This window comes from Corapipo altera, unplaced genomic scaffold (genome assembly GCF_003945725.1).
Source record: "Corapipo altera isolate COAL_440 unplaced genomic scaffold, ASM394572v1 55, whole genome shotgun sequence".
Lineage (NCBI taxonomy): Eukaryota > Metazoa > Chordata > Aves > Passeriformes > Pipridae > Corapipo > Corapipo altera.
In genome coordinates this window covers 14,342,485-14,354,874 of record NW_020884882.1, presented here as the reverse complement: position 1 = coordinate 14,354,874, position 12,390 = coordinate 14,342,485, and the positions used below count along the sequence as shown (strand labels likewise).

General features: G+C 38.4%; 1 protein-coding gene across 1 annotated transcript in view; it reads right to left on the bottom strand.

The window, feature by feature from the left end:
* Positions 1 to 989: 989 nt before the first annotated feature.
* PPP4R2 (protein phosphatase 4 regulatory subunit 2) overlaps positions 990 to 12,390 on the bottom strand; it is a 28,498-nt gene continuing 17,097 nt past the window's right edge. The window contains exons 3-9 of the mRNA XM_027640336.1: positions 11,202 to 11,372; positions 6,618 to 6,711; positions 5,756 to 5,793; positions 5,355 to 5,429; positions 4,806 to 4,949; positions 4,264 to 4,532; positions 990 to 3,336 (exon numbers count right to left, since the gene is read on the bottom strand). Of these exons, the coding sequence (XP_027496137.1) occupies positions 3,023 to 3,336; positions 4,264 to 4,532; positions 4,806 to 4,949; positions 5,355 to 5,429; positions 5,756 to 5,793; positions 6,618 to 6,711; positions 11,202 to 11,372 (1,105 nt within the window). The 3' untranslated portion in view covers positions 990 to 3,022. The remainder of the gene's footprint in view (positions 3,337 to 4,263; positions 4,533 to 4,805; positions 4,950 to 5,354; positions 5,430 to 5,755; positions 5,794 to 6,617; positions 6,712 to 11,201; positions 11,373 to 12,390) is intronic.

Here is a 12,390-nt window from a genome sequence, read left to right as displayed (position 1 = left end):
GGTATAAACTGAAATGCAATTCCAACCTACTCTTCCGGCCAGGAGCATTTCCTGCTGACATGTTTAAAAACAACAGTCAGTGCTGCAGAGGTGCCTCTGCCTTGGAAACCCACGGAACTATTCTTGTATTTAAAATGAAATTCACTTTGTTGAAGCCAGCAGTAGATCCAAGAGGATTTACAAAAGAAATCCCAAATCCATGCTGTAGTAGAAAGCTCTCCCTAGTGCAATCATCCAAGCATTTCCTGAGATTTAAAAATCAAGGCTGACTGAGCATCTTGGATACTACAAGGAAGTAATTTTTAATTTTCATTTTTTTTAATATCAAGAGCAGAATTAAGGGCTGACTTCAAGCTTGTACTCTGAAAACTAAACTCCATTTCACTTTCTATTTATATTCTGGTCCCACACAACAGTTTTTAATAGGAAATACACCCATGAATGCTCTAAAGCACCTGCTGCCTGGTTTTCTGGGGTTCAACCACACGTTTCCTTATGGAAGACAAGTAAGACACTGAATTTGGCTCTGTGCAGGAACACAGAATCATGGGACCACAGAATGTTTGGGCTGGAAGGGACCTTAAAGCCCATCCAGGTTCCACCCCCTTGTCCCTGCCCATGGAAGGACACCTTCCATTATCCCAGGCTGCTCCAACCTTGGACACTTCCAGGGCTGGGGCAGCCCCAGCTTCTCTGGGAAATCCATTCCAGGGCCTCACCACCACTACTCAGGAATTTCTTCCCCATATCCAGTCTAAACCCATTCTCTTGCAGTTTGAAGCAACACACTGTGGGGTGTGTGGGAATGTAAAGCAGATCTCATTTAATGTAGGTGCACAGTTAGGATTAAGGTCCTTACTGTGAGGTTAAAGCACGATTTCCATTTTCATTAGCCATCAAAAGAAGCTGCAGATCCATACCTCAAAGTTCTGCAGGTCTCTGCAGGAGTGGCACTAACGCTGCTAAAACAAACATCTGGAAAGGTCACAGGTGCTTAAAGAACAAGTTTATTGACAATATCGTCACAAATAAACAATCTAAAAGAAAATTTCAGAAATCTCTGAACTTAGAAATCTTAAAATTTTCTCATTGGCAAAATATTTAAAAAAAAAAAAAAAAAAAGAACTGTAAGATGTCACTATATTCTTAAACTTTCCTAATCTCATCATTTTGGTTCAGTCCTTTAGTTTGATAACACACATCCAACCCTTCAGCACAATGGAAATGAGTCAAAGTACAATTTTCCTTCTTTAAGGGGATCTCGATCAATACGATTTTTTTTTTTTTGCAAGCATCTCCCTGAATCCTGTCTGCTCACAACTTGATAGGTAACATCAGCAAGAAATAACTTTATAAATATTCCAACTGAGCCAAATTAATTCTGGTGTTAATCAAAACCTAAATTTCCCCCAAACGATACAAAGCAGACCATGTAGTACAAGAATCTATCAGCATGCATTTTAGAGGTCATTTTTGTACTTCAGGTACGTGAACTTAAAACCAAAGAGGGACAATTGTGATAAAAATGTACTCAGATATTTCATAACATTAATATTTATTGCTTTATATGAATACTGTATTGAAAGCCCAAGCATTCAGTTTACACACAGAAATTATACAATTATATACCGTTTCACAATGGCAGTGAGCACTCATTACAATCTACAAAAAATCTACTTTACAGAAATTTAAAAATTCTAAATATCAAAAAGGTACAGTTGAAGAAACAGGTATAAATTTGGCAGCCAGTAATTGTGACTGGGAGGTTGCAGCTTGCATGTCTTTAAATATGGGAACTGGAAAATATTGAGTTTAAAGCAGTAGTTTGTGCTTTGAGCTGGTTTGAAAAAAACGTAACACTGGCTGTCAAAGTAGCATGTTCAAAAATATTTAGTTCACTTCCAAAATGTTATACAAATCATGGTGATTTCTATGCACCCCTAAACCTCGTAGCTCAGGTACATGACCAGGGTCACATATCCCTCCTTCCCTTCCAGTGCTGTGATCAGACCGATGCCATCTGCAAACCTTAGAGCAATTCTGAGACTCCTCTACAATATTCACAAAGCTCCAAGAAGCTCAAAAAAGGCAAGTACCTGCTCATTTCTTCCCAGATATTTTCTTATTTTCAAACATTTCTTCTACAAAAGTTTAAGCTAATGTTTTAATTACGACGTTCTCAACATAAAGCACATTTTCTCATAAATAAACGAACTCCTTTCACTCAGGCACCTCAGAAGTGTACAAAAATGTTGTCATTGGAACAGTTCTCTTGGAATGTGTTTACTCTGGTGTTTTCAACAATGTTAGTATTTCCAGGGTTTCATATGGGCCAGATTTCATTTGTTTCGTTTTTTTCCAGAGGCAAAACAAAGTGCCTTGAGAGGTGAACTCAGTCTTTCCCTATAGAAAAAGTATTTGCTGTATTTATCTTTTATAGAAACAGAAAAATATACCCTTTCCCCCTTAGAACAGCGAGGGTACACACAGGTGTGCATGCGTGCATACAGATGTGTGTGTGAAATGTAACACATTTTAAACACACAACAGAAGGTTCCAGAGTGTGTACTCAAATAAAAATCTGGAAACCAGCCTGAAACCCCATTATTTCATATGTCAAATGTTGAAACTGTAACCAAAATATGAAGTTAACTGCTAGAGCTGTCAGAAAAAGACAAGACAAAAAGCTTTCTTGCTTACATACAACTAGGTGTGGTGATCTCCAAAAAAGTTGTCAAAATTATAATTACCTTCCAGTTTAAAAACTTTTATTCTAAATAAAAAAAACTATACACAAACCACTGATTTGACCAAACGAAAGTTCAGCGGTAAGCAGGACCTGAAGGAGCTGGTATTCACAGTTCTTATCATGTACAACTCTTTCAAGGTTCAATCCATGGAGAAGTTTATTTTACAACCTGCTTCTTTTTGTAAAACTAAAGGTCCACTTTATTACATAAAATTATTTATACAGTGTAAAACCGGAGCCTTATGGAAAATACTGCATCTAAGTTTATTTAAATTAGTCTTGCTCCATAGGTTCATCTGCAGCTTCTGTGGCTTCATCACTGTTTTCCATCGGGCTCTCTGAGGAATTTTCTGGAGTTTCACTAGCATAGGACCCCAGCTCTTCTGTTTCACTGCAGTCAGCTCCATTACTGGCAGACCCACTAATTTCACTGTCATCCGAGTGTAAATCCTTCTCTGCCCTCGACTGGTCGGACTCCTCCATCCGACTGTTCTCCTCGGAGCTCTCTTCGGTCACACCCGAGGATTCAGTGTCTTTGTCTTGATCTTTTCTGTCTGGACCAACATTTCTGGGAGACATGAAGGACTCTAGAAACAGGGAAAGTACAGTATTATTGAAGCATTTTTAAACATACCTTAATCCTGCTACTCTCCATTCCCAGCTGTGCTGAGCAACACTTCCACAACACAGCCAAGGGCAGGAAAAACAGACAAACCCAGATTTCATTAGGAGATGTAAAACATGAGCCACCTTCGTCAGGACATCCAAACTATGCTGATATACCATAAAACAAAAGCCAGTTACTTTATTTAACAGGAAGCATCACTTAATTAAGCTTCAGTGGGTAAAGACATCTAACAAGGGATTTTTCTTGCTTCCTTCCTTTGCCTTCAGAAACAGTCTTCTGGAAATGATGAAAACATGACTGTTTCAAGTCTACAGCCATTATGATCTAAAGGGAAATTTTACAAATGTATGAGCCACCATAAAAAAAAAAAAAAAAAAAGAAAAATTTGGAGAATATGTAAAAACCTAAATTGGTCTCTTAATTACAGTTCTTTTTTAATTTAGGTGCTTAGAGTGAGGCAATTTTTCTAACAGGATGTGGAGAGATTGTTGCTCTGTCTCCTCAGTGAAAGAACATAACTTTTTACCTGTATTTCATTAATTTATATTATTATTCAAGACAGTCAAACACAGGTATGACACACCCCACTCCTGGGGAAGGGATGAGAACCCCTGATGATTCCCTAAAGGAGGGATTCTTGAATATCTGGTACACCATTGCCACCCTGATTTAATTTACTGCCATTTGTACCATTTTGTAAGTTTTAAATTGAGTTGTAGGAAAAAGGAAACAGAAATAACAGGAATTCTCAATTATGCAAAACTGAAGTATAAACAGCTCATCCTCGTGCACAACTGGAGGCACTCAGCAATCCCACAGTACCAGTCTCCAGCTAAGAAAATCCCAATTCCTTGGAAAATGCACAAAGACACTAAATCTGAAGTACCTTCCTCCTCTTCCTCTGTACAGTGCTGTCTGGGACAAGTAGCATCTTTTTCTTTATCCTGAGATGTGGAGGATGCTTCTGTCTCTTCCCCCATGCCTGAAGAGACTTCACTGGAGGCAGTTTGGTTTGATGTATCTCTGGCTTCCCCCTCCTTGTCAAATTTAAGTCTTTTTACCTCGTGCCCTTCTGCTTCTGCGGGATCATCCTCAGAGTGCTTATTTTTTACTGGGCTGCTCTGAGCACCTTCTGGTTCAGCTGCTGGTGATTCACTGTAAGCAAGAAAAGCAGCTGTAGCTTTTACTGAAGAAAAACATTCTCTATCTTGTCAGACTTTAAAAAATAGTAGCAGCTACTTCAATTTAAACCCTCTATAAGAGATAACAATAGAACTCACTTGTAACAAAACCCCAAAGCCATCACTTCTGATTTAAGACTCCATTATGCATCCCTTGGATGGCCAGTCTCTTTTAAACTATTTTTAAAATGTAAGTTAAAAAACCTGAGAAAAAATAAAAACTCAAAACACATTCCTCCTGACCAACCTGTGTTTCTTCTCTTCTGTTTGCTGCAAGCTTGGCTCTTTGTGTTCTGTGCTGTCTGGCAAACCGTTTGTTGTCATTGGAGTCGACAACGAAACCTTCGTTCGATTTACTGGTCTGGGGGTTCCAGGGCCATTTACATTAGATCTTTAAAAATAAAAATGAAAAGTTAACCCAGCCTTCAATAAAGTAATCTGTTCCTACTTGGCAGAAAGCAGTTATACCCTTGTTTAAAAGATTCAAAAAACCAAAACAAATAGATGGGGTGCTTTGCTGGTTTACATTGAATAAAACGTTCCTTGCGTACAGTGATAAAGAATTTGCATAACAAAAAAAATTCTCAACAACGAGGTTACGAAGAGATCAAAATACAGAGTACACAGTGTGCATGTTCATGCCTCCTCTACCCCATTTCTCCACTATTCCATGTAACATATCATTTTTAAGGCTACCTATTTGGGATCAGAACAGGTAATAAGGGATTTGAACCACCTGTTTTCAGAACTCCCTTGCTTTGATCCAGAAAAAGTTATCTCCTGGAACCAAACTCACCTGTCAGAGTACCCTGGTGAATTTCCTGGGAACATAACACCATTCATCCGATTTAAACTACTGGAATTATTTTTCCTAAGGAACAAAACAACAACAAAAATGTTAGGAATAAATTACTTTAAGCTTGTTTGCACAAAATTCCCCACCTCCCAAACTTAAACAGCCCCCACTGTCAGTCCCCAAGGGGTTCTCCACTCATCCATTTCCAAATTACTGCATTTGCAGACACCATCCCTGCTGCTGACTCAGCTATTGATAACCACATCTGAGCTCTGTATTTCTGTCTTTGAGATACAACTGCTGCCAACAAGAGAAATACATCACACACACACACACACACACACATTCTCCCTGTTACTAACACAAGCTTGAAGTTTCATGGAAAAGGAGATTATACTCACTCTGAAGATGGATATACACAGCTGACAACCATGACATTCTGTAACACACAAACAATAAACACATCAAGAGTTCAGAAACAGAAGCTTCAGCTCTTGACAACATCCCAAAACTTAAAGAGTTACAAGATTCTGGTCATATCTGTTAAAGTATCTCTGCTCCCTCTTACCAGGTCAGGCCATAATTACACTAAAATTCAGTATTTTTTGAAGTGGGTTACTGTCCTAACAAGACCAGCACATCAAGCCTCAGGCCCAGGTGTTTGTAATTTTTAACTGAAGGATCTCTGGAAAACAAAGGATTCAGAAGTACTAAAAAATCCTATGTGGAAGCACATCCTGAAAGTCTGTTACTGACTTTTGAACAATCCCACATTCTGACATAGGTTATAAAATACATGACATCTGTGTTTTCCTGAAGGCATAGTCCTCTACACCATGGGATTTAAATACTGGAACAAAAGACACTGTGGGGAAGGGGCCTCCCTTCTCCTTCACCTCTGGGTCTACTCTGAACTCAAACGGGGAAGGAAATGCCTGATCAAAAAATTCAAATTATTTCAGCTGATTCTTTCTAACTAGGACTCAGTATAAAAAGTGGCAACACACCCTCCACAAACTACAGCAGGAGTACTGCACAGTGATTAGGAAACACAACAGTTGCAGCCCTGAGATTTATTTTTATGTCTAAAGTTATTTTAGAAGTGCTTTTCAATGCTGAAAGGTACAAAACCTCGTACACTTAAGAGCAGCCACTGGCTGTACTCTGAGCCCCAGTGAAACCACGGGACCTCGGGGAGCAATTGGGAAGTTATTCAGTGGGGGCTGGCACTGTGGAGCTGTGTTCTCTCAGAAAAGTACATACCTTTTCCACACCTCTTAGAAATTTGTCTGTTCCTGTGTAATTCCTCCTAGGATCTGTCAGCAACTCACAGAGTCGCTGGATAGTGAAGGGGATGCTGCAATGAAATAGATTTACGACAATTTAATTTTATTTTCACAAGTATGACTGTTAAGAAGCAACAACATTACTACTTTCTCTCCCTAATTGAGAAGGTGGAACAAAAACAGCAGTGAAATTTGTTACTATTAGCAATACAGGGAGGTAATTCGAGGCTTTATTTTTTCCTGTCTCATACACAAAGCTCTGTCTTCTGTGCTCAGCAGCACAAAACACAGGCAGAATCCTAAATGCATCATCCCACAACTCAAAGGATTCAATAAAACAACAAAAAGGAAATCAGATCATCAACAGTAAAGTTTCTGACTGTATTATTCCAACACACAGAGCAGAAATGGTAAGTGATTCAAAACAAATTTGAGTCATACACACTAGAGCTAAAAAAGTCTCAACTTGTAGTTTATTTCATGTTTTACAAAACACAGTTACAGATAAAGCATTAAATGTTGGAATCAGCACAACCATTGTTCTTCAGCTGTTACAAACACTCTATTTTGCCACAACTGGACAGTGTACTTATCTCTCAGGGAACAGATCAGGAAAAATGTAATAAATAAGATTTAATTTAAAAATGTAATAATTAAACTCAGAGTGATGTATAAACTCACAAGAACCACATTCACACATTTTGGGTTTTGACAATTCTGCACTGAATTTCATCCCTGACCTTCCAGACAGGCAATGCTTTACAGACATTTACCTGAGATGTCACACACCTTCATCCCAAGTTCAGAGTCACATTTTGACAAACTTCTGACAAAAATATTTCAGTAAACCAATAAAGAATCATGCATTTTTACAGTTCAAGATGAAGCTGTAAGCATTTTAAAAATTTATCTAAGAGGAGTATTTGGCACAATACAATATTTAAGAAGCATTTCTTGAATGGCAGTACAACAAATCCAGAGCAGTATCAATACACCCTTACATGCATGTGTCTATATATCCCTATACTGTCGATTTTTGTCAAAATTCACCTTTTATTATTTCCTGAGGAACTCAGTACATGGTGTTTTCAGCCTTTTTCATGAGCTAACATAGTCTGTATCTCCAGCTTTGTTCATTAGCTAAAAAGCCACATCTTAGAGATGCACAGACCTGCCCCCAGCTCAGCACAAACAGGTCAGCACAGCTACAATTAATCATCCTACATGACACTTCACTTTAACTAAAAGCAAGTAGTAATCAGAGAGTGACTAAGTATCAACAATTTAATTATGTTTTTCAGAACTGCCTGTACATGATGTTACTGAGGAAATTCTAATCCTCAACAAACCAGAAAAAAACCACAGGAACAAGTGTTCCTTTTAATTCAGTTTATTACACAAAGGCTCTGAAGCTTGACAATGGTTCTGTCACCATTAATTTCCCTTCCCTTGGTCTTCAGCAACTCTTGGTCAACCAGCAGTCTTTTGACAACCAAATTCTTCATGGAATCATAGAATCATCAAGGTTGGAAGAGACCCTTAAGATCATCAAGTCCAACCATATTCATAATGTTGAGCTTCTGTGCAGTGCCTTCTTTTAACAAAGTTCTCAACTCTAAGTCACAAAGAATTTACCTGATCTGTTAACTTTTCCACATAGATACGACACTAATTTGATCTACTGTTTCTTGTGATGGCCATTTTGGGTTTGGGTTGAGGAGTCCATAATTAAAGAGATTTTGCTATTTTTAAATTCAAAATCGATTTATTCCTCAGAAAGAAAATATACACTGAATTTTAAATTATTTTCCATCAGCCAGATCTATAAGACATCCTGGGGAATCACTGTCTGGCCAATTTGGATTTAGCTGTACCTCATGTAATTCAGGAATGCTGTGACATGAAGTATTTTGGAACATCAACCCAGTTCTGTCTTACTTGGGAATAAGCAAATTCAGAAGTGTGCAGCCTGCATTTAACTCCACAAGTAAAAGCTGCCTTTGTATTTTACTCTCAACTATAAAAAGTTCAAACAAAAGCAAAAGCCAGTTCATTTCCCTCCAAAATTTTCCGGAGCAGACTGAATTTCGTGTTCTGAGCAGCAGATGGCAGCCGGTGTCACACTATCACAGCCTTTGCAGGGAACTCCTTCAGCATTTGTAAATGTTTTCAGTTGGCAAAACCCAAAGTAAACTTTACCTCAGGAACTCCTTTTGGTGAAATTATTGCTTTAAAATACTTTAACAAAGTGATCTTAAAACAGAACTAACTTAAACTGGTGTAAATCTATACAGGAACACCAATGCAGAAGTTTGTGAGCAGTATGAGAATTGACTGTAAATGCTCAGAAATCTAATTAGTTCAGCACATGAGCTGCATGAATAGTCCTGATGTGCCTACTTAAGGTAACCACTTAAAATTCTATACGAACACACTCAAAACTGCACTTCCAGCACTACAGTTCAGAATGAATTACAAACCAAAAATTCATTGCACAGATGGGATTCAGAAGACATCTAGGAAAATTACTTATAACTATATTATAAGCTATATTAAATTGTAGCAAAAAAATATACTTAAAAGGAAATTTGGATTATGATCTACTTTATTCATGCTGTGAAGACTTCTTTGTCTTCACATGTCTTCAATAACTTATACTGAAACTCTGTTTTACTAACATAGGATAAAAAAAATGTCAAGTCTTGAGAAGTCCCTACTCCAAAGCAGTTGTAAATAACAGCATGAGAATCTGGCTCTGAAAGCCTCTGACAACATGCCAAGTAAGATACAGACAGGTTAAAAAGCCAGTCTGTGCTTTCTTTGAAAGACACTTCAGCTACAAAGACCCTGAAACAGTGGTCATTCCTTATTTGTTACTTCTTCAACTCTAAACAGAGAAGTTGTTCAAAAACTTGCTTGTTTTAATGAACTCTTTCCCTCACTCTTTTAAACAAACACTAATAAAAACATCCCAATAATAAGGTCACATCGAGGAGCCTCCTTCTCTGCTCTGGTACCCTGAAGTGACATCCACAACTCTAAATTTAGAGATGCTGAATATACCTGAGGACACCACCCAGACCCTGCTGCTGTTACTTTTTGGTAAGTAACCGATTCAGATTTCCCAATCACACCCTCTGTGGGGGTCACAGGGTTTGCTGAATGAACCAGTCCACAACCTGAGATCTGAAACATCTTTACTTTCTTTAAGGTATTTAATGGGTGCAGTTTGCTGCCTCAGAGCCTGGGAGCTTCTCTGCAAGGCAGGAGGAAGTTGAGCTCCCTGAGAGCTCCAGCCTGGGATGAAAACAGCCCAGGCACAGGGAAAGCTCCAGACTCGGCCATCCAGAGGTTTGCTCGGTACACTTGGGAACAACAGCAGATAACAGCAGCCCATTCATTAGCTGTCCCTGGGAGAACATTACCCATTCTGTGGCCAACGGAGCATTAACAAAAAGCTGGGGGAGGCGGGAGAGAGGCAGACTTGAGCATAAAGGATAGGTTTGTTTTTAAATTCCTGCAGTGAAGTAGCCCGGTATAAATATTGGGTGGCTGAGAACAAGCTGAATTTCACATTCTTAGAAGTCTCCTACACGAGAGCAACTGCAGGGGGAAGAGGAGATCTGACTTGTGAGACACTTAAACTGCAAATAAATGAAGTAGTATGGAAATGACAGTGTAAATTATCAACACAGAGTCAAAATACAATACTAAGGATGTGTTAGTAGCACCTCCAAAGCTGAAATTTCAGTGTAACAGGGAGGCAAGATTAGGAACATCCCCATTTATTAACATGCTGAGAAAGACTTCCAGCATTTTTCTTAACAAGCACCAAGCCTCACAAACAGGATGACTCAGCTTATGGCAAGTATTTAATCCAGTTTAGAAACAACAAAAATACTGTGCAAGGTATTAAAAAAGACACACCAAATAAGACAAAAAAAAAATCAGGAGTTTTATTTGAAAGGAAACAAAAACTTCCAAAATAATGAAAGCAGCAAAGGGCACAGATACACTTTAATCTAGGACACTGTCAGCACAGATAAACACCCCAAGTCCCTCATCAGTAAATACCACCCCAGCTATAAATCTGAATCTGCAGTAATTTTACAATTGCAACCCAGGTACACTTTTGCCTCCTGGTTTATCAGAGCAGGAGTTCTTCAAAAGCCACTGAACCTCCACAGAACAATTGAGAACTCAACACCAGAAGACTTCTTTCCATGAGGTATTTCAAAATATATTGAAAGAAATCTGACATTACTATCTATTTAATCTCTTAAATGCACACAGTAATATGATGCTTCTTTGAACTGCGTTGTTTAAAAACTAACTGCACATTGAAAAAACCCAAGTGAATGATGTCACAGGATGTCATCATTTTCAAAGACAAAATAATAAGGTTCTGGAACTACTGTAATGTATCCAAAGTGCATATTTGCTTCTGCTCAGCTATTTCAGGAAGCAAAATGAACAATCACACACAGACAATATAAACTACTATGTTAAAAACTGGGAAAAAAGTTTGTTATCCTGATTTTAGAAAACAAAGGATACATACCCATTAAATCCAGTGACAATTTTCAGGATTCTTTCTTTCATCTCTTCGAAGGGAATATATTCCACATTTGGATTGGGAGGCCCTCTTGGTTCAGGAGCTGAGGTTCTGAAATCATCCATGACTTTCTCCAGTTTGAAAATAAAATAGCCTTTAAACTGAGACCACTGAACCCTGCAAAAAGCACAAGAATTAAGACATTAAGACATTAAGCAAGTCAGTCCTAAACCCAAAGAAAAACAGTGTAAGTTTATGCTTGCATAACAACATTCACTCTGGTATGCCAGTTCTAAGATAAACAAGGCAACTAATGCACTATTATTTTCCTTCCTGAATTTAAAGCACGATAACTATTTAAACAATTACAGTACAACAATGTAACACAAGTCATTAGCAGCAGAGTAAACCATTTCCTTGAAGAACCAATATCCACTGACACTGCAAACCTGATGTGACACTGCATGTGTTCTACAGAGTGTGAAGTGAACCTACAGACTGCCTCAAGGTTTCACTGAGCTCACAAACGGCCGAGGAAAAAAAGAAAAATAAAAGAAGAAGCCCACCACACCAAAACAAGAAGTCCATACAGTAACTGTACACAGCATTAGCTCCTTCCCTTACAGAACATTACTAAAAGCCTTTTGTAACTCTGTGCACCTTAGAAGCATTTATCAGTACCTCTTCTTCTCAAAAAAGCAAATATATTTTGTATCACAGCGCTCAGCAAAACAACTTTGACTCCTGATAAACATTCCCACGACAGTCAGTAATCTATTAAGATGTTTCCAAATTACCTTCTGCCTTACAGCTTCAAGTTTTATCATTTACAGAATTTTATAAGTTGAAATTTTCAAGAAAAGGTGTCTCCCTGCAACAGACAAGTGCTTCCTTCTACACCCACTGCCTCACACAACAGCCACAGGAACCCTCTGGGGCCTCCTCTGGCTTGTTCATGTCTGAGCAGCACAGGGAGCAACTTGAAAACAACTGATTTAGTTCACTATCGATCTTATTCTATTATTGTTGATGCAGGAGCTTTCACAGGATGGAGATGCTAGTAGAGAAAAAGCAGTAACAGGGAATAACAAGCCAACAATAAAGAAAGAGAGAAAATGGTCTTTGACATTGATCTGTAACACACACAATCTGGTAGGAACAGACTCAAATCAAACAGGCATAAAATGTGAGCCCC